Source organism: Lonchura striata, chromosome 7 (genome assembly GCF_050655825.1).
Source record: "Lonchura striata isolate lonStrDom1 chromosome 7, ASM5065582v1, whole genome shotgun sequence".
In the NCBI taxonomy this organism is placed as follows: domain Eukaryota; kingdom Metazoa; phylum Chordata; class Aves; order Passeriformes; family Estrildidae; genus Lonchura; species Lonchura striata.
Genome location: NC_140709.1, coordinates 253136 through 279161, shown reverse-complemented (window position 1 = coordinate 279161; position 26026 = coordinate 253136). Strand labels below are relative to the sequence as shown.

Sequence of the window (26026 nt, the reverse complement as noted above, 5' to 3'; positions counted from 1 at the left end):
AATTATGTTGTATCCGGATTCCAGTCCATTCTCATCAACACAGAAGTAAAACATATTGCATACCTCACCCTACTTACATACTATCCTCAGATAGATTTTGGGATTTTGGTAAAATCATACACTGCTACTATTCTTGCTCAAAAACTCTTTTAATCCCATATGTTTATATATATATATATGTATGTATGTATATATGTATGTATGTATGTATGCATGCATGTGTGTGTTCATTTTGTGTAACTTTTAGATTCTTATAATAGGTATATAGAAATATAGTTTAAGGCTATCCAGGTTTTTAGTAGCTAACATTTCTTGCTAAAGAACAATAGACAAAGACATTTTCACCTCCAGTGGAGTAACTTCCACTGCTCTAGCCTGGGTTGAAGACATCACCCTGGATAGGAAGATGAAAGACAACACTGATGTCTAAACACTCTCTCTAAAACGTGTTGTGACTTCTCACTATTAGCTTTTTCTATTGCAAAAATTAGAAACAATCAACATATGTGACTTAAGATGAAGAACTCTTATTTATTAAGATATTTCTTCACAAGGTGTAAAATATTTAGATTGTTCTTTTTAAACATAAATGCTATTGCAAAGGGAAAAGGGAGTTGTTTCAGATGCTGCAGTTTTCAGGCTGAACGCGGAAGACGATTCGGGTGTCCGTGGGGATGATGCTGGGCGCATTAAAGGGAACGCTGCCGCTCCCAGCGGGGTTTTGCAGCCGCCGCCCGCGATGCCCACCCACCGCACCCCGCCGGCCCGCAGCGCCCGCAGCGCCCTCAGGGCTCCGCCCCCGCCGCGCCCCGCCGCGAGGCTAGAACGCGTGGCCACAGTTCTCGCGAGAGCTGGGAGTGGCCGCGCCTGGCAGCCGGGCGGTCTCGCGCCGCCGCCATTGTGTTGCGGGAGCGGCGCGAGCGCGCAGCCAGGCCTGGCCCGGCCCGGCCCAGCCCGGCCCGGCCGTGACGGTGAGTGAGGGCTGCCCGCGGCGGCCGCTGCGCCCGGGCTGCGCCCGGGCTGCGCCCGGGCTGCGCCTGGGCTGCGCCCGCTGCGCGGCCTGCTCGCCCCGGTGGAACCTTTTCGTGCCGTGCTGGAACCGGCCCAACCGCCCTTCTCTCCGCCATCGCTACCAACGGCCTCTCGCCCCGCGCCCGCTCCCGTAGCCAGGCCGTGTGACACCCGGTGCCTCCTCTTCCTCTCCGTCCTCCTCGCGGCCTCCGCCCAGCGCTTGGGGCCGAATGCTGCCTGGGTAGCGGGATCGGGTGCGGCCGCGGGCCACGGCCGGGCCCGAGCCGTGCGAGCCGCTGCCCGGGGCCCAGCGGGGGAAGTGAGGTGCCCTTGGCAGCTCTGCGCAGCACCTGCTGCCTGCGGGAGTAGCCCAGCCTTAGGACACCAGCCGCGGCAGCGTGGGCAGCCATCCATCGACATTGTAAATATTATTGCTCCTGAGTTGTCAATTTCACTATATTGAAGCTTGAGAAAATAGCCGTAACGAAGAATCGCACAGTCTGAGAGAAAGACTAGTGAGCGCCGTCTTGTTTGTCATAAAAACGTGATTGTGAGTAAGCCCCGAGGAAGACGCGTAAGCATAGTTTGCTCGGGAAAAAATATTGGGGATAATTTTATGTTAAATTGCAAAAAAACATGTAGACATGGGAGCTTGAGACTTAGGTAGAAGTGTCAGTGCATAGTTCTAACCTAGAAGAATGAATTTAGGAGCAGTCGGTGAAGCTTATGCTTCCCTCTGATGGAGGGTACAAGGTTGCTTAAAACTGGTAGTAATCATGGAAGCTGGAAAACGCTTTACTTACTCGTAGGCATGATTACGTGAAATTGCTCCTCTTTTATCGATAGAGAGGGTCAAGGCAGAAGAGAAATATTTGCTGTCTGTGTTTTACGAATCCCTTTTTGGGAAGGGGTGTAAAAATGGATGGTTAAGGATAGTTACTGTTTTTGCCTTTTGCGATTGCATTGCTTCCCTCAAATGCCTCTTGGATCTTTTAGCACTTCGTTATCTCTATCCATGACTGTGTTAGGTCTAGTTCCTCTTTTACAATGCTGTTAGAGGAATGACAGATCAAAAAAGGCAGGACATTTGATCTGTGTGCCCAAAATAGGTTGTGCTGCTCCACCTCCTGTTTCTCAGGTATGACTTAAAAGTTTTATTTCCGAACTTGATTTCTGACTAAGTCGCAAGAGGTATTATGTATGTCCCTTATTTCAGGAGTCTCTAGAATTGTTTCAGTTTTTTTAAATGAGGCTGAGTAGTGTAACATGGCGTAAGCTGATGAAACGTGTTCTTTGATAAAGAGTGCTGCTCATCCTGCTGTACATGTACATGTTCTCATTTTTCTATTGTTGGGTCTGAGCGTGAGTAGTGTTAAAATAATGGAGAAGCCAGAAGTGTGTTTTCACCGGTTAATATGTGGAGGGTTCTCAATGAAGGGCACGTCAAGTGTAATTTTTGAGTAAGGCGTTCCTTTACTTTTTGGCAACAACAGGTTTTTTTAATCAGTTCAGACTAAGAACCCAATTTCTGGTTCTATGATTATTGTTATTATTTCTTCAGAGAAGAAATTTAAGTATTTTTTGGTCTTACTAGCTTCTATGTAAATTGAGGTGTCTGCTTTGTCATTACAGAACTCGCCCCACAGCATGTTAATTAACACTTGGGGTTTGTTGAATTCCTGTGTGTGTAAGCAAAATGTTTGAGGTTTTGAGTGTTTTTCTTCAGAAAAACCCTTAAGATGATGATACTGTAAAAGGGAACCGTTCTCATTCTGAAATATTGTATACAAGCACAATATTCCCCTTGCAGAGAAGTATTGTTGTGGCTTTAATAATGTTCTTTTAGCATGAGACCATTGTATTGCTCTGTCCTGTGCTCTGTGATAGCTTAGTCTGCTCACCTTATTTATAACCATTTCATTGTATTACTACGATCAGCATAAGCCATGTATGTATTTTGTTTGTATTCAAACTACCTATGTTGCAGCTCAGGCTTTCAAGGTACAGTACTTAAAATGGCATTCAGAGAACTCTGGGGGAAAAACTCCAAAACCCAAAAGACATCTTACTAGTGTTGGTCACCAGAGGTGAAATGCCTAGGTCTAGTTTTGTCTATCTAGTAAATGGACATCATGGCTCCATTGACTGACCACAGCTGCATCTCTGTCCATCTGGGTAAGACTATGAGGAAAGGCTGAAATAATTTGGGCTGTTTCACCTGGAGAAGAGAAGCCTCCGGCTAAACCGCATTACAGCCTTTCAGTACTTAAAAAGGGTCTGTAAGAAAGATGGGTACAGACATTTAGTAGAGCTTATTGTGATAGGACAAGGAGTAAATTTAAGAAAGGCATTTTTTATGGTGGGCACAGATTGCCCAGAGAGGTGGTGGATGCTCTGTTCCTGGAAACATGCAAGGTCAGGTGGAATGGGACTCTGATCGCTTATTGCAGGGCTGTTGGACTAGATGGCCTTGAGATATCCTTTCCAGTTGAAACTATTCTATGATTTCTGCTAGTTGGATTGAAAATAAATTTTATAATGGATGCCCAGAAATTGAAGAGCTCTCAGGCAGCAGATTTTTGAAAATTATTCATCTTAACAACATGCTTTATGTCACCAAATCTGTATTGAAAGGTAAATGTAAAATCCAATTTCCTTGATCAGAATTTCTTTGCCTAGATCATAAGGCCTTTTATTTAGCATCTTTTCAGTTCTGCATCAGACATGGTAGATGTAAAATGCCTATTCTCACGTGACTGATCTTTATAGCAGATGCTTCTTATTTGCTGGCTGAAGCAAAGACTGCAGAAAAAAATGTAAAGTTGTATGCAGGAAATGAATTGTAGTGTGTGTGCATAAACTGACACACAAAATTTTGCTTTTCCTATTGTGCTGCCTTAACTTGGTTTAAACACCTTTTTTTGGTTATAGTTTCTGCAAGATTTTTTATTTGTAGAAAGAAAATATTCTATAGATACTATTATCCTGACATACTTTGATTGAAATCACAACCTGTGCTAATTTACAAGATTAGGCTGATGGGTAACATTGTCTGTCCTCTTGGGGCCACCACTGAAGGAGAAAATTAGTTTTGTTCCTATTTATGTGTATCTGTAGAAGGAATTTGCTAATTTTGGACTCCATTTCATCTTCTGCAGGATATTGGCTGTGGTGTCCAGTCTTCCACCCCATCCTGTTCTGTGTGAATGCTCTTATTCTGTTCTGTGGATGGTGCATAAGCAATTATATTAGTATTAGATGATTTATAATTCAGTCTTTTAAGTTGTCTTACACTTCTGTCTCCTCCAATGACTCATGTGGACATTAATTCCTACTAATAGGAACATTTTATATCAGGGTAAAACATAGACAGACAGTGCTTTGTGTATCAGATCTCATCAAGATGTATGGCTGTTCTGTCCAGCCTACACTCTAGTCTATATATTGTGATATTATTTTAGCTTCACAGTTTGCGACTTTGATAGTTACTTTTTTGCACTAATTGCAGCTTCATACAAGTACTAAACTTGTAGAGCACATGATGGCAAATTACTTTGAAGGTTAAATTAACTATCATTACAGTTTGAGAATAAATATTATTGTTATGTTTTATCGATCTAATGATGCACTTGAAGCAGTGTAGTTTAGATAATTAGGCTTGTAATCAATTTCTTTTAAACTTCCACAATTAACTGGTTTTTTTTGAACTCTGGACTTCTGCTTAGAACATTCTTGTTGATACAGATGTGCTTACAACCTGAGAATTGCATAAATTGCTGAATATTTACCAAAGGTCTTAAATGTGATCTGGGAAATGAAATTAATTAATTACTTCAGTATATTAATGCGAAGTTGGGCAAGTGAGGATTTCAGATTCTTAACCGCATCTTGTGTACCTGGTGATGACTTTGACAAACACGAACAGGTTACTATGGAAGTGTGGTCTTGAAGCAGGTGTGCTCTGTAATACAAGCCTGTAGCTCTTTTGTGCACAAAGGTAAACAGTCACTTAAACTTGGTATACTTCAGAGTCCTACTTGCAAGATAAAGCATTTTGGCTGCTTTGTGTTTTGGCTGCTGCTGTAAAGCAGAGTTAGAAGTTGTTAAATAGACTGTACCACTTTGGCAAATCACCCTTTATCAGTGGGATCCTCTGCCATATGTTTGAGCTATTGCATGTCATGCTACTCTTCATGTACCACATCATTGAGGATACTGCAATTTCCTTAAATTTTTTTAAGAGCTAACATGTGTGGTCTGCTTCTGTTTGTACTGTCCTGAGGAGGAAGAATCTAGCTGTCTGGAGTTTTAGGTAAACATTAAGTCAGATACCATTTCAAGGGCAGGGATAACTATAGGAAGCACATCTCATGTGGAAAAGGCACCAGCATTGCTTTTGAAATGCCTAGAAATAACAAAAGGCAGATAAAGACTCAGCAAGAGAGAAGTAAATTTATTAATACACTTGTGAGATAGCTTGTGCTCCTTTGCATATGTTAGCTTCCATGGGTGTTATCTTTGGAGAAGTTGAAGGCAGATAGACTGCAGATGTGTTTTTTCAGAGGAGGGTGAAGTTTCACAATTTCAACCCTGAGGAATAAGTCTGAATATAATTTCTGCAAGTGTTGAGATGCAGTTAATTAGCAAAAACATAATATATGAATTTGAGAAATTTGAGTAATCTGTTCCTGACTTGTGTTAATATGAGTACTGTGTAATTCTTAATGGAGTACTTCTTACACTTACAATTGCAAGAACATATTGTAACAAAATAATTAAAGGGACTGGTTTTCTAATGAGGGATGGGAGGAGATGTAAACAAGAGGTTACAAAAACTAGGATAAGAATTTGTTTCCCCATTTTGCTGATGCAGTCAGACCAAAGCACTGGGTAAATATTTGTATGTGTGAGTCATATTTACGTTGCACCCAGAATGACCTGTGCCTATTTTGCATGAGTTCCCTGCTTCCACGAGAAAAAAATGATCGGTATGTCTTTGTACAGGATACAAAGAATGGAGTCAAAACCCTCAAGAATTCCTCGCAGGATATCTGTTCAGGCTTCCAGCTCTCCTGTAGGATCTAGAACTGGAAACAGTTTATCTGGTGCATATAGTACAAGAGAATCTTCATGGAGATTAGAATCTGGATACCAGGTAATGTATTTTTTCCCTTTTTATAAAGTATAAATAATTTATAAGTGTCTTTTTTAACTAAATAAAACCCCAAAACTTAAGAAAAAATTTCTAAAAGACAAGAGTTTACTAACCAGGCCAGTGACAGTAATTGGTGAACTGGTAGTTCTAGATTTTCTGGTTTTACCTGCTTTTGTTTGTAGCTGCACCTTTAGAAATCAGCAGTTTAGTGAATGAGAAGGCATTCTGATAATATGGATTCATTTTCTTATGAGCCACTGCCATCTTTGAACCTGGGTAAATGGAGTTTTTTGTTGAGGGAGAGGTGAGATTTTGTTTGAACTTTGATGTGTATAGGGTGATGCAAAAAGTACAGGACTGTGTTAGTCAACACTTGTTAACTTGTCAGTTAACAAGGTTATACCATTCTGCAACACCTCCTGTGTTTATATTTTGAAAAGGTAAGAAGACAAGCTTTAGAGTCTGTCATGGTTCGGCACCTGCCAAATCCCAGGCACCCACAACAATTGCTCACTCACCCTCCCCTGCTGCAGCTAGGCAGAGGAGGGAAGAACTTAATGAAGGGTTCATGAGTTAAGGGCTATGAGAAAACACTCCAAGAGCAAAGCAAAACAGGCTTGACTTAAAGATATGAAGTGAATTTATTACTAACAAAATCAGAGGAGGATAATGAGAACTAAAATAAGCCCTGAAAAACACCTTTCCTTCTCCCAGCCCCTCTCTCCTTCCCACTGACGGCGCATGGAGAGAGGGCATGAGGGTTTTGGTCAGTTCCTTACTCAAGGTTTTTTTCCGCATGGCTCAGGTCCGGAGTCCTTCCCCTTTGAGGCCATGGGGTCCCTCCCATGGGAGACAGTTCTCTGTGAACTTCTCCAGTGTGGGTCCACTCTCATGAGCAGCAGTCCTCCCAAAACTGCTGCACTGTGGGTCACTCTTCCACAGGATGCAGTCCTCCAAGGACAGGCTGCTCCAGCCTGGGAGCTGGGGACCTCTCTCTCCATCGGGTCTCCCACTGGATCACAGCCTTCTCTAGGAATTCACCAACACCAATGTGAGCACCTCCCCCAGGGGCTGTGGGCGGATCTCTGCCTTCCCAGTGGACTCGTGGACTGCAGGGGGACAACCATGTTCTTCACCAAAGTCTGCAGAGGAATCTTGACTCTGGCGCCTGGTGCACCTCCTCCCCCTCCTTCTCCACTGACCTTGGTGTCACTGTGTTGTTTTCTCACCTCCTACTCTATTGTGGCTGAAATTAAAACTGCATCTCTACTTTTGTTTTGATTTCTTCTGAAACCTCTTATCACAACAGGTGTTATCACCATCTCTAATTGGCCCAGCCTTGACCAGCAGCTCGTCCATCTTCAGAGCCACATGAGGAATTTGCTCTGCCAAATGTGGTGGAAGCTTCCAGCAGCTAATTACAGAAGCCACCTCTCTGGTCCCCAAGGTTTTTGGCAGCTACCAAGATCCATGCTGTGCAAAACCAACAGAGACTCACATTAGTCTGTCATGTCAGTGTGTTAGTACAGCTGGGCTTTGTGTGCACTACATGGGACTGAAAAAAGGCCTTTTGCTGTTTCACAAGCAGCATTTTACACTAACCAAGCTACTTTTATGAGGAAGGGGAGCTGTGCTCAGGAGGAGGTATTCACGCTGTGCAGGTACTTGCAGTTTAGGAGGGTATTATGGGAAGCAGAGATAAAACTACTTTAGGAATTATTTTTGACACTTGGAAGCAACAGATAGCACTTTGGCTCAATTATCTTAGTACATTTTTTCTGCTCCTGTCAGCAGTTCTCACCTCAGTTTTGGGCTCAGAAATGTAAGCCCATTTTGGTCTTTGAAATTGCAGAAACTTAACTCTATGAGTAAATGTTCATATGTAAAATAAAATGGTTAGGAGTTTGGTCCCTGCTGGCAAGCTATCTGGGACGTTGTATTACATAATGCCTTTTGAGAAACAGTTTTACAAGTAATAGAACATTTTTTTTAGCTCAATTAAATGTATGTGTGTTACATTTTTGTTATCTTCAGCATGCATGAACTTGTTATTATATAGGCTGAATGCACAAGAGGAAGCAGTTGTTGGTCATTTTTGCCTTTTGGAGTTCTATGTGTTTTTTGCTGTCTGACTGCTCAGCAAAAACAAATCTAACAGTCTTACTTTTTGTAGAGCTATATGAACATAGTCCACACAGTGTACACATACTGAAAGCCATTGATCAGAAGTCATCAGCTGACCTGGTGCTGTTCAAAGATTTTGACACAGTGTACCTTTCATTATTTCATTTATTACATGAATTGCAGTGTGTTCACTGCACTGTGTATTCTTTTGACTATTTCCTGTTGAGCAAAGTGATTCTGAGCTGAGGAATGATCTCATAAAAATTGCGAGTTAAAACAGCACGGAAAATATGTGTATAGAAAATTATGTTGTGTCCCTTTTTTTCACTCCCAGTTTGTCAAAGGTACTCTGAGAAATCATTACACAAGACTGGTGCTTAGTGATAAAACTGTAGGGACTCTTAACTAACCTTTGGTATTTACAGAGCTGGTAGGGGCAAATTGCATTGTTGCTTGCAGGTTAAGATTACAGAGACTGGAGCAAGAAATTTTTAAGTCCAGTCAGATAGGAATACAAAGGACAGGCATTTTCACTTTGTTAATCCATTCAAAAACCTACCATAAAGTATTTTAAGATCTAGTTCAGTTACTTAGAAGAAAAACGTGGACTATCAGTAATTTTTTAGGTATAAGGAGGACTTGAATTTTTGTACAATTTCTATAGAGAGAGCACTTGATTATAGGTTAACTCAAAAGCTATTGGGACAGATGAGTAAAATTTATATTTGGTTTTGATTAGGGCTAACAAATAAGAAAGGTTTCTATTGGGCGGGTTTGTTGTTTTATTTTGTTGGTTTTTCTTTTCATGCACATACGGAATTCTTGTACACCATGCACTTTTGAGATTGATCTGCGTACTAGCCCCTGCTTATCTGAGGAGGCATAACAAAGAGGTTAATTGTATACTAATCAGATGTAGGGGATATAGTGTTGTTTCCAGGTAACTTTAAAATAGAAAAATGAAACTAGTGTCATGGTATGAGAAAAAAAACCCTATCCTTTACAATACAACATAGTAAACATTTTATGTTTACTATGAAAAAATGAATTTTAAGTTTTATTTTTTTTTTCAGTGGAGGCATAGGGTTAAGAGTAGTTTATAAAATTGTTTTGAATGTTTTTCTGATTAAATTTTTCAGCTACTGACAATAGACACCATAACCAGAATACCTTATGTAGGGCTTTAATTGTTAAGTTCTGACAAGGGATTTTAAATAGTCTTAAGCTGAAATGAAGGAAGAAAACAAGCTGGAATTTTTGTATTGTTTTGGTTTGGCTTTGAATGCTTTGTTGTTGCTTTTAAGAAATGGTAACAGCAATTACTTTGTTTGTAGTACTCATAGTTCATAGAGAATGGACAAATAATCACTTAAAAATGCTGCTTAGTGTTAATAAAATGGTTGAATTTCTGGGTTTTTTTTCTATTAATTTTGCTATTCTCCATTATTATTCTATGGAGCAAATTAAATTGCAGCCTCTTTTATAATCTGTTCATTGAAATTCAGTTGGTTTTCGTGGCCAATGAGGTGCTTCTGTTGTCACAGCCACCCTTTCTACCCCTGCGGGTTTTTTTGCATAACATGTGAAACTTAGACCCTTAATTCTGCCCTGTTGCTGCAGTATCCAGGTCAGGCTAATGTTTCAAAAGCCTTACATTTTAACTTTTTATTGTCCCTCGTCAAAACATAGGACAGATGAAGGAATTGCTATAAAGTACTTAAAAAAACCAAATAACACAACTTTTCCTTTTGCCAGTGGTTCTCTCTAAGTTTGTTTCATTTCTTGGCTGTCCCTCAAGGTTTCTTATTAAATGTTCCCAGATCTGTTACTGCTTCCATTTCCCTGTATTTTCAATACTCAGATCAGATACTGAGCTATTTTTGAGTTACAAGATGCATATGATAATCATGTTGTTCTTCAGGAATCCAGTTTATTGAATAGTTCCAGTAGAGACTGGAGATTTGGAGAAAGGGACACCCATGAAACTCCTTGGAAACTTACAGCATCGTCTCCAACTCGCTACTCAGGGACACTTGATCACCCTCATTCTGGAAGATTTTTGGGAAGCAGAAGCAGATTGGTGAGAATTGTTACTGTGTGATACTTGGGAAAAAATTTTGAAACCCCGGGGTTTTACTTTAGTCTTCCCTATCTGAAATGCTGCCAGCAGGGGCTCTCTCTCTAAACTCTTACAGATTTACGTTTTTAGATAAGCAAATCTTACTAATTCTCAAGATAGAGCAGAAGCTAGAAGATGGCAGTGTTTGAGAAATTCAGAGGATGAAAATAGTGAGGTGTATTAGTTTTACTGAGTTCAGAAATGCATTTAAAGTGAGTAGCTCTGTAAAAGTCCATTTAAAAAGAAAAAAAGAGAGGGGGTGATTAGAATCTCAGACATGTTATAGTCCTGTGGATGGCAAAGTTCATATTGCTTCTACTTGTTCCTTCAGGTATTTCCTGGGGGGGCGTGTTTCTTGGATGGTACTAGCTTTGTGAGTTAACACAAAGTTCATGAGTTTGGAGACTTGCTTTAAGAAATGTAATTGTGAGGTATAGTTCATAGTCTGATTGTTCTGACTTACATGCTGCTTAAATCAGCAAAAGAATGGTTGCCTGAGATTCAAGACTCAGGCCCTAAGAGTTTGTCTTATCTGGGTTCTAGTGATTTATTAAAAAAATATGGATATTGTTCTAGTACCGATATCCAACTGTGACAGACAAAAACTCTCTAACAGTTTAAAGTTAGAAAGTGTGTGTTTATTGTGTGTGGGACAGCTCCCAAATACACACCGCAGCTTCCAGGTGATTACAGAGTCTTTTTATCCATACAAGTATTGAATACCCAAAATACAAATACATATTCATAATTTTGGTACATCCCATTCTTCGCTTCATATGCTAATCATTTCAAAAGCTATAAAGCATGTGTAGTTTGTTCCTTGAAGTGAGTCGATGGTCCCTTTCATGGGGAGGGGTCCCAAATGAGGAAATAAATGAAGTCTTCCTTGTTCTGACCTTTCTACCTTTTCAATGCAAATATGACAAATGAACTCTTGGTAGAACTCCCATTCCTTGGCTTCAATTGGTTTCAGAACAGAGGAGGCCCACAATTGTCTTAGTTCCTAAAAGCTCTTTGTCAGTTTCTATATTCTTCATTATAAACCCGGCTAACTAAACATTGTGCTGACAAGTTATTAGTTAACTACTAACTCTTAACTTCATCAAGGCCTACTCATTTATTTTAATTAACTCTAGTAAGGTTTATCTCTAACTAAAATCTTAGCTCCTCTAAAATCTCTAAATTCCTTAAAATTTACGTTTCACTAGAATGTGCCTCAGTAACTCCAATAGTAAAGCAGTTTGCTTGTGGCATGCTTATTGTAGAGCAACAGTAAAACACTTGGAAGCACAATAGAAATATGAAGATAGGAAAAGCAGAAAACTGTGGACAAGTTTGGCAGGACGATAACGAAATAAAAATTCTACTCACTTTCAAAGGCCAAGATGTTTGGGCTTGAATCATTAAAGAGGTATTGGTTTTCTTAGGTACCTTGAAGGTGAAGACACTGAGATATTATTGGAGGGTGAGGAGGGAGGAGCTAGTGTGCATGTGTTGGCCTTCAAGGGAGGTCATGGCAGATGTCTACCTATAGTTTAAATGCAAATGAATCAGTGCTTCTAAGTGGTCTACATATCTAGATAAATTAGTGCTGCGGTTTTCAAGGTGAAGACCCTTCTTTCCCCCCATTAAGGTTACTTATTCTCTTAAAGTAAACTCTAATGCAAGTGAACCTTACAGAAGACGCTCTGAAAATTCCACATATCAAATAATGAATTATTAAAAAATAAGTGATATGTTAAATAGAAGATTAATAAGGGAAGGTAACATGGCTTTGTACTTGGTTGCTGAATGTTGGTTTGTTTCCCTGTTTTTTTATGATGAGGGAAATATTTAAGAGACTTCTTAGTTTGAAAGAGTAAGAAGTCATGTGTTAAACTTAGTAAAAACCATAACTAAGTAGAAATAAAACACAATGTACTCTAATTTGATTGATCTGTAAAGGATCTTGGTTGTGGATAGTTTCTAGGAAGACAAATGTTTCAATTCAGCTTTTTGATTGAGCTTAACTTTTTTATATGAAAAAAATAAACCCAAAGTATTTAAAGTAGAAAATTAATGCCTTAACTGTAAGTAACCAGATGAACAGCTTTGTAGGCTATTCCAAACTTTATATTTTAAGTCTTATAGTGCTAATTTTATTTCAGTGCTGTACACTGCAAAAATTGTATTGTACCTGTTCTTTACTCTGAAATCCTTCAGTTGCACTTGAGCTTATTGTAATCAAAATATACTTGTTTCAAACAATTTTCCTGAATCTCACTCCTTAGTTAATTGTATTTTAGGTTGATAAAAAATATGTTGGATTAGTTAAACTGTTAAATAAAACAATGTAGCCTCTTCAGTTTTGGCCATTTCTGGACAGCAAAATATGTTCCCTTGGGGATCTGTAGAGCTATATTTGATTGTGTTTATAGCATCTTATGGGCCAGGAGTATAATTTTTTTCCACCTTTTTGCGCCAGTTTTTTGTTGTAAGCCACATCTATCTGGAAAGGAAATAAAATGCTGAACGTTATAGAAACTGACTTTTGTGTGTAGGACTGTATTGGGTAAACCTGGAAATACTAGTCAAGAGCACAAGCGTAATTCCTACTTTATTTTTATTTTTAAATAATTTTTTTTTTTAAAGAAAAGCGTTTGTATTTAAAGTTATTCCTTACAATGTTTGTGAGTTTTACATTATGTACACTTTTGTGCCGTATAAGTGCATCTGATGTACTATGTCATTTATTTTTTAATGTTATTTCAGTCTACATCTTCTTCCTCTCATTTCACATCTGGGTGTTATGGTGAGTCTGAGAGAACTCAGGGAGCATATTCAAGACTGCATAGCCAGCAGCAAGATAGTGATTCAAAGAGACCTAAACTATCTTGTACATCTACCTCTTCTGTGAGAAGTAATGGCTTGACTGCCTTTTCAGGTGAGAGGTTGATTACTTGAGCTGAGTTACATCAAAATTGTCTGAGTAGTAAGATCAGGTTTTACCAAGTTTTAAAAGACTTGCTTCAAGTATTATGCTTATGTGTTTCTTAAGTAATAAAAATTTATGCCCATCTGAAGAGTATGTTCACAGTGATAGCAGTATCCAAAGTTCCAAGTATGCTGTTAACATGGTCTTTTGAAAGTCCAGTTGTACTCATGTCATTTCAGAATTATTAGCTGTACTTAATCCGTTTGTGGTTAAGCTGAACTTCATGGCTCAAACATAGCTTCATTGGTTAAGATTTCAAAAAAAGAATGAGTGCAGCTGTTCTTGTTTAATGAGTCAAATGGTGTTGATACATCAATGTGTGCCAGGGACAGCAGAAAGGAAATCTTTACCATACTTAGCAATATGTTCAAGCACAGTGTCATGGCTGGTTAAAGCACTATTGTAAGGGCTCAGGGAAGAAAGAGTTCCTTTTTTAGCAGGGCCTGAACTCATTCTTCAGGTCCTGGCTAAAGAAACATTCTACACTAAGAGCTCATTCAGGAAAACCTGAGATTTTCATTGAAGCTGTGGGTAAGTTTGTGAAACTTGCCAGCAGAAGTCTAAAGCTCAGGAAGTAACAGTCAACAGCTTACACTGAAAATATTTCTAAACCATTTTGATACAGGTTGTTAAATTAATTCAGATTACCCTTGTGAGTATGGATTAATAGGTTTTTTAATAACCCCTTATGGAATTGCATAGACATCCAAATAAAAATTAATTATTGCTCAAACCTCAGTATTATTCATACTTTCTTACTTCAATAAATTGACAACTGTTAACATTTCACATTATGGTGTAGGAGTGTTTCTCTTTCCATTTCTGCCTTGGTTGGTTGTCACACTGCCGATCAACGAGTGCTTAAATTTGTTTTTCTATGTTAGCAATGAAGTGATATCAGGTGAATTTTTCAGAGCCATTGAAGAAGACTCTTTAGGAACTAGAGTTTTTTCCCCAGCTGATGTATATGCAGCTTGCTATGCAGTTGTTGGAGTGGTCAACAAAAAACAAGATCCATTTTCATGCTGAAGTGTTTTGCTCTGTAATATGAACGAGGATAGTGCTAGTCATTGTTCTTAAAGCTGTGTCCAAACTGCATTTAAGCTTCATCAGCTGTTTTTATGAGAAATGAAATTTCTTCTAAGTAGTGTCAAGTAGAGTGGCAGCATTTGCTAAGTCTCAGGCTGCTGTTTTGCTATAATGTGAAACCTTTTTAAAAACTAGCTGCCATTAGGAGGCAAGATGCTACTTCTCTTCTGTCCTGTAAGAGTGTTAATGGGTCTGACTTTTCACAAAAGTATTACTACTTTTTGTTCTACGTAGCCTTCTGAGCCAGCTTTCTGCAAGATGAAGTGCCTGCATCAGCAGAGTGCACTTAGCTTTATGTTGGCACCTGGGTCCTTGGTCCGTGGAAATGTTAAATGTATAGTGGTCCAAGTGGTAGTGTTAAACTTACCCTTGATATGAATAACGAAAATGTCTGCATAAGTGCCAGTTTTAACGGATTTTTAGATGATTACAAAAATGGGATTTATTTACTTTTTCTTTCTAGATTCCTCATGGAGATACAGTAGGATTCCTAGATCTTCATCAGTAATGCTTGGCTCCCTTGGAACTGATCTGGTGAGAGAGCGAACACAGTTAGAAAGAAGAACAGATCTGTCTGTTAATAACCTGGTGGATCCCAGCTACGGGAACAGTGATTTTTCACCTTCAGCATGTATGTTTTGTGTAACTGAAAACTCATAAGCCTACAGTTTGTATTGCTTTTAGTTTCTTAATGTGTTCATAGGATGACAGAATGATTTGGTTTGGAAGGCACCTTTTGTTCTACCTCCTGCCATGAGCAGGGACACTTTCCACTATCCCAGGTTGTTTCAAGCCCTGTCTGACGTGGTCTTGAACACTTCCAGGGATGGAGCATCCAAAACTTCACTGGGCATGTTCTTTTAATACTTCATTCAAAACATGAATACAAAATAGATTTTAAAGTATCCTTTTAAATAAAGTTTATTGGCCACTCTTCATGCGTTGACCAAACCATCAAAGGATATATGAATGGTCTAGCTTGTAGACGCATTGTGGTGTTGGTGGTCGCCACTGTAACTCTGTGATTACTCAGTAAAGCTCTTTTCTTGTTTGTCATAAAATCTCTTTGTATTTAGGTATGGGTTGAGAAATAATGTTGATTTGACCCAAGGAAGTTTTTTCTTAAAGGTGCATATTATCTTTTTTTATTTGGGTTCTCAAGTGGTTATTAGGGAAAACTGCTAGCCTACTGAAAATAACAATGAAAAAAACCACACTTTCCATGAGGTCAGAGGTTTGTCTCATAGCAACTTCTAGGACTAGTAAGGACTTCAGCACTGTAATTTTCACTTTCTGTTCAGAGTGCTGTGGACCTTCTAGAGCTGTGTCAGGGGAAGCTCACCATTAGTCTTATCTGCAGCCTTTTGCAGATGCATTAGCTGTATTTTGTCATGCAGAAGTTAAAGAAAATGCCACGTTTCTAAGTATAGAAGATAAGCAGAAAAGATAAAAATTACTTTCAGAATTCGTCCCATTGTCTTGCCTTGACAGAAGAGTATATTTTAATGTCATCATACTCCTAGCACTGTTTAGTAAGTGGACAGTTCAACTACTCTACCTGCTAGAGTCTAATGGGAGAAGTGTATTAGTGATTAGCCTTGCTTTGTACTGTCTGTGCTGCATTTCTAACAGTAGTGCTGCTATTAAGTGCTATAAAAATAACTCCCAACTGTGTTCCCTGATGTGTAATCAAAAACATATGGTAGATGATTGGCATCTGTGCAGATGTTTCATTAGCTGGAATCTGCCAGGTAAATAAAGCTCATCTTCAGTGGTAAATTGTAATTGCAATGCAGAACCTATTAAAGGAAAGTCACCAAAACTGCAAAGATGAAAGTTTTAAAATTGAGACTACATAGAGAGCTTCTGTTTCCTACCTTCATCTATCCATGCTTGTTCCTCTGTCCCCTTTTTCCCACCCACAACCACCCAGTACAGCCATTTGAGGAAGGAGACTAGCCACCTCAGCTGCTTCATGTGAACTACGGTTCATCTGCAGTGGAATTCTCAGTGTTGAGATGCTCAGACAGCACTTACAGAGGATGTGCTTGTAAGAATGATAGAATGGTTTGGGTTGGAAGGGACCTTTAAAATCCCCTAGTCCAGTCGCCCTGCAGTGAGCAGGGACATCTTCATCTACGATAGGTTGCCGTGAGCAGGGACATCTTCATCTACGATAGGTTGCCTAGAGCCCTGTTGAACCTGACCTTGAATGTTTCCTGATATGTTTGAGCACATCTTGTCATTTTCCTCTGCTTTTCTGCAACAGATATTCAAGACAGGCCTGCCTCTTCATATGCAGAGGGAGCAAGACCAAAAGAGAACTCATTAAGCACTTTGAGGCTGAATGCAACCATGAACCACCAGTTGCCTTCTGATCATCAGCCATCTTTTTTCAACAGAGACTCTAACATGAGCTCTTCAAGATCCAGCTATTCTTCAAGACAAAGGAGAAATGAATTGGAATCTCCCCAGAGGAGTGTGCAGCCAGCATTTTCTCTTACTGCTGCTAGAGATGAAATCCCTTCCTCAAGTGGTTCTGAAAGGATTTTATCTTCTCAGAGGTCATTGAATGAGTCTGCAGCTGACAGTGAAGGGAGGCGCACAACCAGACAGCTGCTGTCTCGTTTAGCATCTAGTATGTCATCTACATTTTTCTCTCGAAGGTCTAGCCAAGACCCATTGCATGCAAGGTCATTAGGCTCTGAAGAGTCAACAGTGGTCCCAGGAATTCAAGCTACTGCTCTGTCAAGTAGTAATGGAGCTGCAACTCCAGAAGTTACAGGACTTCAGTCATCTGAAGCTTCTCAGGGGTTCAGTTTTCTTGGACGAAGATGGGGTTTATCAGGAGTTTCACAGAATCGCAACTCTGATTCTGATGGGGAAAGTTACAGACCAGACAATGAAAGTAGAAGCACGGGATCCTGGTTGTCATCCTCTTTGAGGAACAGATGTACACCTCTCTTTACCAGAAGAAGAAGAGAAGGAAGAGATGAATCTGCAAGGATCTCTACCCCTGATACAACTGCTAGATCACAACATTTCTTCAGAAGGAGAGAGTCAGGTGAGGAGACCTCTCTTGAAGCATCAGATAACCCTCCTCGGGCTTCTGTTAGCAGACCAATGCCTGCAGTGTCTGTTATTTCTACAGCTACTGCCTCCCCACCAGATTCAGCCCCCAGTGGAAGAAGTTCGGGAATTCTGCCTGCTTCTCTCTTTCGCTTTGCAGTGCCTCCAACATTAGGAAGCAGTCTGTCTGACAATCTTATGATAACTGTAGATATTATTCCCTCTGGCTGGAATCAGTCTGATGGACAAGAAAGTGGCAAGTCTAAAATACCACCTTCAAGAGATCCGGAAAGACTCCAGAAAATTAAAGAAAGGTAAGTTAGTATGTTCTTTTTGCAACAGTAAAATGTACCTGTTTTAACCTGAGAGGGCTTTCTGCAGTTGTGATTTTAAAAGAAAACTTTCCTTTAGAGGAGGTGTCAGCTCAGTCCCCTGTCCACTTATATTCTCACTTTTGTCTTTAAAGAAACTTTTTTTTATTCTCACCCGTTTGAGAACAGTTTGATAAGTGGAATTCTCATTTTAAAAAGTCCTACATGAAATATCACAGCATTTGTTGGTATTCCATCCTATTCAGCCTGCTTTTAGAAGATTCTGAAGATGAAGAGGGTGACTTATGCAGAATCTGTCAGATGTCCTCTGCAAGTTCTGACAACCTTTTAATAGAGCCATGCAAATGCACTGGAAGTCTGCAGTATGTTCACCAGGAGTGCATGAAAAAATGGCTGCAGTCAAAGATAAATTCAGGTAAAGCAAACTCTAGACCAAGGTAGACTTCTAGTTATACATGGAGGCTTATCAGAAGAGTTGCAGTTACTGAAGTATTTAGTTGAAAAGCAAGCAGTGGGGACAAACAGTAGTGTGACACTTCCAGGCTTTTTGTGTTCTGTGCAGCCTCTCATGTGAGTAGTTCGAAGAACTGTATTTCTTTAGAGAACTACATTTTTTGGGGTCATCTACTAAGATGTTAGATGAAAGATAACATTGAAAAAGTGTAGCTTTAGAATTATTCTGCCACTTCAGTGATACTACTTTGGGTAGCATTTGTTCCCCCACCCTTCCTTATGGAAATGATTGTGCTTTTTTCCAAGACTTCTATAGCTGAGCTAACTGTTAGCAGTGATAGGAATTTGAAAATCCAGAAATTATTTTGAATTGTAACCAAAGTATGTTATTTTTTTTTCTTAAAGATACTAACTCCTGTGCAAGGCACTTTAAAAATGCTTGTTCAAAAATTACTTCAAAGTGCATATATAATTCTTTAAGAATTTTAAGAAATGCTTCAGATATTGCATGTTGTAGAAATATTTCTGTAACAGATTGATTGACCGGTTAGTATCTGTTATCTGCAGTATTCTTAAAAGTAGGTGGCTTGATAGAAGACATGAAATACTTTATACTAAAGGATGGTGCTAATATCTGACTTTTTTACTCAGCACCAGAGGATGTTTTAGAAGCCTCAGCCTGTAGAAGAAAATTACTTTGAATTATTTAGCTATATATGAAGACTTACATACACTATCAACTTGCTGTCTGTTTTAAAACTGGTACTTAAGACAAAATGTTACTTAACAATGTTCTAGTATATTTATTTTTACTTCTGTGTGTATTTGGATTACATGGTAAAATTCGGAAAGCCCAAGAAGCTGTTTTATACCAGACTTGCAGGAAGAGGCATATTAATGCCCAGAGTGAATGGGAGGCAAAAGAGGTGCAGCTGGATAGAGAATAAACATTCTACAGTGTTTAAATTCTGACAGTAGCAGATGTCACTACATTCCTATTAGAGGCTTGCTTTTCTTCTAACCTTGATCTGCAAAATAAAACCAAAAATTACAGAGTTTTTAATGTTTATGTGAGTGTGTCATATGTTACGGATTGTTGAAATTTGACACTGAGTTTTCCCCTTGCCTGCCACCCCACCAGGTTCTTCTTTGGAAGCAGTGACAACTTGTGAATTGTGCAAGGAGAAGTTGCATCTTAATCTGGAAGACTTTGACATTCATGAACTCTATAGGGCACATGCAAATGAACAAGTTAGTATATTTTACCTTATTTGGTAAGTGTTGATGTAGTGCTGGGAGGACAGTTTTTAGAGAAGCCAAATGCATCTCAGACGGACTGTTATGCATATTAAGTAATGTTAATGTGGAACAGACTTTTCTTCTCAATATTCCAACTACCAGTACCTTCCTGCTACGCTTCCTACAGCTGAGCTTTCAGTAAGTGTAATATATCTCTTTCCATAGTTGCGTATCTGTCATCTAGCTTTGTAATCCAGTGTCTCTGCCACATAGGTGCAGTGTGAAGTCTAGCATGATTAGATTGAATTTCACATTAAGTCAGGTGTTGTTGTCACTTTTAGCTGGTTTTGGACACAGTTTAGCAGTTGTTTTAAACATAAAATTACAAACTTCTTTTGTTTCATTAGAGTGGTAGAAACTAACCTCTGTTCCAGCAGTTTCTAACTGCTCCTTCAAATAATTCACTAACTTAAACAATAATCAAAGGCCCATTGGTATTAGACTTGTTATTTAAAATCGAATGTCTGAGAACTACTGGATTGCGTAGTATTTAAAAAAGAGTAAATAAGACAAAGCTGGTGTTTTTAATCAACTTTATTTGGAGGGTTTTTTCCTATTCTCTCAGTTGTAATCTGACAATATACAAAGACTAATGCTATTAGCCTACCTCAAATGTTTAAAGAAAATACCAAGTGACATCAATTTTGGGGCAAAACATTGGCCTCTAATATTTTTATTATTTAAAGTAAGTTCTTACCCTAGTACTCTTAATTCCTGTTTATTTGGGGAGTCTCTGAAAGGTATTTTTCAAGAGTGCTAATTATCTTGTTTTAGTGCTAGTGCTTATTAGTTGCTGTCATTGCACTTTACTAGAAATAAGAACTTGGAATTTTTTTTGTAAAGAATTTACTAAATTATCTGTTCAGCAGAAGCATTTTAAAAACTTTTCTCTTACCTTAGCAGGTAAAGGAATTCCTTAAATATTTGTAACATCATAACATTCTTAAAATAGATTCCTTTATTATGGCTTTCTGTAAAGCCTTGGGACCACAGAGAAGAAACCAGCAATACTGGTTTTATTTCCTCAAGTGATATAATACTCTGATTTGCACATTCTTTCCTCTGAACTAATCATGCTGACTGAGATTTTATTTGTAGAACTATTTATTTTCAAGGATAATATGTTAGATTTGGGGTGGATGGGAAGGACCAGAAGCATAACTAGCTTTTCAGCAGCTTAAATTTTTTAGTATTACATTTTCCTAATTCTTTCGGAACAATTAGAGATAAATCTGTAACGGTTTCATTAAAATCTAATTGTTGTTCTACTTGAAACATATATGCAGATGTATTACTGACATTCTGAATGTTTCTTTTGATCTCCTTTAAGGCAGACTATGAATTTATCAGCTCTGGTCTCTACCTTGTAGTGTTGTTACACTTATGCGAGCAGCGCTTTTCTGATATGTTAGGAACTGCAATTGAGGCCAGCACACGTGTCAGAGTAAGTATGCAGTGATTTTCTGGCAGGAATTGCTCATACAGAGAACTTGCAAACAGATTGTTACCTTGAGTGACCTAGGACTAGATAGCCAAGAAACAAACTTTTTAAACAAATTTAGGTTTAAAATGGGCTGTGCTTGTCAGTGCACCGTGTTTGATTGGAAACTAATAAATTGGAATAATTGCAGGTACTCTGCTACAGAATACTTTCTGTCAAGGTTGTTGGTAATTTATTAGTTAGCATACAGATAGCATACGTGTTGTCATGATTATTGTGAATTTAAGCAAAACGGGAGGTTAACCTCTCTGCCAGGTGTGTAGTTAAGAATGTTGTACTACCTGATTTGTTTAATTTTTCTCATTATGCAAGTCTCCTATTGCAAAGGCCTGGCACTTGTGCTTGTCTAGTGCACTAGACTAGTGCTCGTCTGCCAGACTACACCTAAAAGTGTACTTGAATATTAACATTCTGCAGCAGCCTATAGCTGTCGTATGGTTTCTCTAGCATTAGTCCAAACTCTTATTTGTTGCATTTGACTGCATTCTCGTCACTTGCAATGCCTGGCTTAGGAACGTGTTTAATATACCTTTAACCAGTAAGAGATCAGCATACAGCGTTCTTTCTGCACAGTGATTCACTCATAAATCCAGTATTCTTCATGGTTATTTGATACTAGATAATTAATCAGTGCTCTTAGTCAACTGAGCTCCTGAAAAGCTGGTTATTTTTGGATTTTTTTCTTACGTACAAAGAAGTGACAGTATTAACCTTATCTAGTGCATATGGTAGTGGTTGGCTGGTAGCAGGTAGTAGATCTTTGGAAGAGGCAAGACTGCTCTGCCTAATCTCTTAATGTATTAGAACAGTGCTCCTCTTCTCTGTACAGATCCAATGTAGGGCTTGTATTCTATGCTACAAGTGTAGAGATATAAAAGATGCATGATCTAATTGTAGCCAGCATCCAGCACAGATTGTTTAGCTTGAGTGTATTGCAGATGTTTTTACCGGTTTCCCATCAGAGGAGGCATTACATACTTGAGTGTGTGACACTGCATTTTAAACCAGTGAGAGCACCAATGCTGGTATTTTATATCAAGCATATGAATAAGCTGTGGAAGCTCTTGTTATCTGCTGTGTCTCAGTGTCTGGACTTTTAACTGAAGCAGTGATACAGATTGGCAGTGACAAAAGAAAACCACTTGGCTGAGACTTTAATTGTAGGAATTTTGGCTTTGGGTTTTGATACTGCGTGTTTCTTACATCAGACTGCCACCATTGCCCAATAGTAATCATGCTCTTAAGATTTTTAACTGTAAACAAAAACTTGTGTTTATGCATTTTTCCTAAACCACATACATTCAGAGGGCTCTGTTTTGTTGTATTAGTCATGAATTAAACAAAATGGATTTAACTAATGCAAGTCCTTACTGTGATTGTTTTTCTGCATTACAGTTTCTAGGAATGGTTTTCATTAAACTGACACTTGTTTATGTTTGCTGCTTTCAAACTTGATGTGTTTTATAGTCACAAGTCGCTACCACAAACATTTTAAAGCTGAAATAACTGCAGTAGCAATTTGAAGTCTAGAGTGTGGGGATTTATGTTAAATTTTGCATTGTTTTTTGTAAATTGGGCAAATGGGTTAGTTAACCAATATCTGTCATGAACCTTTGGGATGTAAAAAGTGAAGAAAAATTTGCTAACTTGTTGCAAATGTCTGCAGGTAACTTTGCAACTTTTAAACTACTTTCTCTCTGCCTTGTTTCTAGTTTATTAACCTTGCAAGAACTCTTCAGGCACATATGGAAGATATTGAAAGTAGGTGCTTCCCCTCTTTTCCTCCCCTCCCATTAGTCAACTAAAAGTTAACGAGTACAATCCTCCTTGCCAAGATTCATAATACTGAACATAATTACTGAAAACCTTACTCAGCAGTGCTTTTTCCATCATCAGTAGAATTATTCTGAGGGGGAACCGATTTTAATTCTCCATGATTAACTTGCCAAGAGCACACAGTTGTTTAAGACCACAGAAGAATTATCTGCAGTCACTAACAAAATTCCATAGTAGTTACAGTTTGGTTATTGTAGTTCTGGTAATTCATAATTACAGGATAAATTATGACCTTCAGGTTGCTTCCTTTTACAAGCGAAAGTAGGAAAGAAAGTAGTAGGAAAGAAACATTTAGAATTTAATTTTACTGCATTTAAATTAGACACTTGTATTGCCAGCTTTCTTCCCTTTCTTTTTCTTTCTCTCTTCTCACCTTTGTTTTTCCCATTCACATACACTTTTTGGTTGTGTGGGTTCCTTGATCAGACCTCTAATGAATTCTAAAAGTTGCCAATTTTGGCAAAGCATTAGCCTATTTTCATCTAATGTCTTTTTTGTGGGTGTGTGCTTAAATTCAAAACTATATGCTGATATGTTACATTTCTTGTAAATACACCCTGGATCTGTTTCTGGGCGTGTTGAATAGGCAGTGCAAGGGAAGTTGGTCTGCCCTTTTTTTCCTAGTGTGTACGTGTCTGTCAACTGTATATGAGTTTTCAGTACACAGGATGCATTTGGAATACCATAAAGAAAGGGAGTGTGTGTGTGTGTGTGAAAGAGGGAGTTCTGGTTCAAGGTGATTATTTCTGCATTCAGAGTGGTCAAATGTGGACTTGAGTTATTCATTCCTAAGTTATGTGCATTTTCTCTATTAGAGGAAAAATTAAGGAGTGTCATTTTACTCCTTAATTCAATCTATATTTGATTCAGCTTTTAACCTGCAGATGAGGAATACTGAGTTCTAGATTTATTATTGATGCACTTCAGTTACATTTTTAAGAACTGAAGAAGCAAGGAGTTAGACTTTTCTTCTTTCTGTGTTCAGGGATGGAACAAGTTATTCCAGTATAGATACTTCCTTGCCTGCAGACCTTGCTTAAGAGGACACACTAAATTCCTGTTACAGAGAAGCTAACATTTTACAAACCTGATGTAGATGTGCATACTGACTTTTCTACAATAGTTGACAAGTGTGCATTTGTCTTTTAACTCGCCTTGCAATGACAAAATCCCGTGCATATGTGGGCTTTGTGTTCGTCTTGCATATGCTGAAAGGACAGGACTAGAGAGAGGAGCCGCTTCCAAGCAGGCCCAGTTTGCATTAAGCAACATACATATATATTTATATATATAAAACGTAAGAGTCTATTTTTAGACTGCTGGATCATTCTAGGTATTTTTAGTATCCAAGTTGCTAACTTAGTAATTTCTTTCCCTTATATTGGGTGCTGCTGTCATGGATTGAGTATATCCTCTTCTGACTACTGCTGGAATTAGTCACTCTAAGCACTACATAAAAGTTGAATCTCTGGCATAATTAAGTTTTCTTCCTCTTATTTTGAGGAAGGAGAGTAGGAGGACACAGCAAATTGTATGATCTGTTGAGTTTTGATTTGAAAATGCTGTATTTTTCTGACATTAAATGCATTTAAGAATTAAGTTATGTAATTACTCAAGGTTTGGGTGGGTATTGCAGTCTGCTATTTGATATTATAAAATCACCTTTATTTCCTCTACTCATCCTAAAGTGCTTTAATTTTGCACATTTTTGTCAAGGTATCTGATTACTGTGTTGTCCCAACAGCTTCTGAAGATGACTCTGAAGACTGATGCTGGAAGAACTTTCTTACTGCAAGAAACAAATGGAATTGCTGCAGAAATGCTGAAGTGGCAAGAACAACATCAATATGCATTTTTTTATTCCTCTCCTTAGTAAAACGCGCATTGAATATTACTGTAGTTTTTGAAGCATTGTTGAATTCAAAATCAACTGCTGCACAGTGGAGCTCAGTAGACTTGAGAACTACTCAGCATGTGTGAGGATTAGATACATAGAAAGCAACCTCCCTTTTCAAATTATGAGGATGTTGTGCTTTGTTTTGGAAGACATTGGAGTCTGAATATTTAAGGAAGCTCTGTCTCCCTTTGTGTTTCCTTCTTACTGTAGTCAAAGTTCTGGTTTTGTCTTACCGAGTTTTGCTCCTGTACTGGCACTAAGTGGTTATAAGGGGTTTCAGGGGGAGGGTGGGGATGCCCGTGTACTTAAATAGGTTTCGTTTGGGTGTTCTTAAATGCCTCTTTTGCTGCATCATATAACTGATTGCTTCCATTGTTAATGAATGAACAGGAGGATAAGCAAGGTACTGTAGAGATTGTTTGGCTTTAGGCTTATTTGAAGATTATTATTTAACTCAAAAAGCAATAAGAACTTGCAGTGGTCTTTTAATACTTGGTCATGGCTTTTTTATGTACCAGTTTGGAAATCTGAGATTATATTTGATATCATGTGGCTATTCCATTATGGAATATTGCAGGTGTAAACTCTTGCATTTCAGCATTCCTGGCAGATATGCAACTTGACAAAGACCTCTGGTTGTTTAGTTTAATCAGACTTTTTTTAGATCCCACCTTCACTGTTCAAAGCACCAGTTATCAATGTGTTTTCTAGTGTTGTCACTTCTTTATAAATAAAGACAAAAGAGGTATGCATCTCTACTGGTATTGTCCATTTCATTTAAATGTGGATATCTACCAGAACTTACACATGAAAACATAGAAAGCTGGAGTCTGTGGGATATCTTTACTAATGTTACTAAATTCTTATCCAGATATATAAGATAGTTCTAACCATTTTGGATTGAAATGCTTTGTATAAATGGTGGTACAATAAATTCTTATACATGTGTTGGAATTGCATTTCCTACAGATATGTGTTAGTTTTGTGATAACCACAGTAACAATGTATCTGCAAAGAGTGCAGTATGTTGAATTGCCATGAGTCTAGTTTATTGTCGCAGTATGTAAAACTAACTTGTGCAGATGAAAGGATGTGCATTACCAGCTGAAATGAACTTGTGATTTGTAGAGTTGACTTTGCTAGCATTACATGAGTTGGCCTGTCATC

At 38.5% G+C, this 26026-nt stretch overlaps 1 protein-coding gene across 1 annotated transcript; it reads left to right on the top strand.

Moving 5' to 3' along the window:
• Nucleotides 1-891: 891 nt before the first annotated feature.
• Nucleotides 892-25611, top strand: MARCHF7 (membrane associated ring-CH-type finger 7). The gene is given in 10 exon segments (XM_085584799.1): nt 892-6166; nt 10212-10370; nt 13161-13332; nt 14936-15103; nt 16742-17855; nt 18119-18288; nt 19468-19577; nt 20956-21069; nt 24707-24816; nt 24818-25611. Coding segments are annotated over 10 exon segments (2343 nt in total). The 5' UTR covers nt 892-5992; the 3' UTR covers nt 24870-25611.
• Nucleotides 25612-26026: the final 415 nt, after the last annotated feature.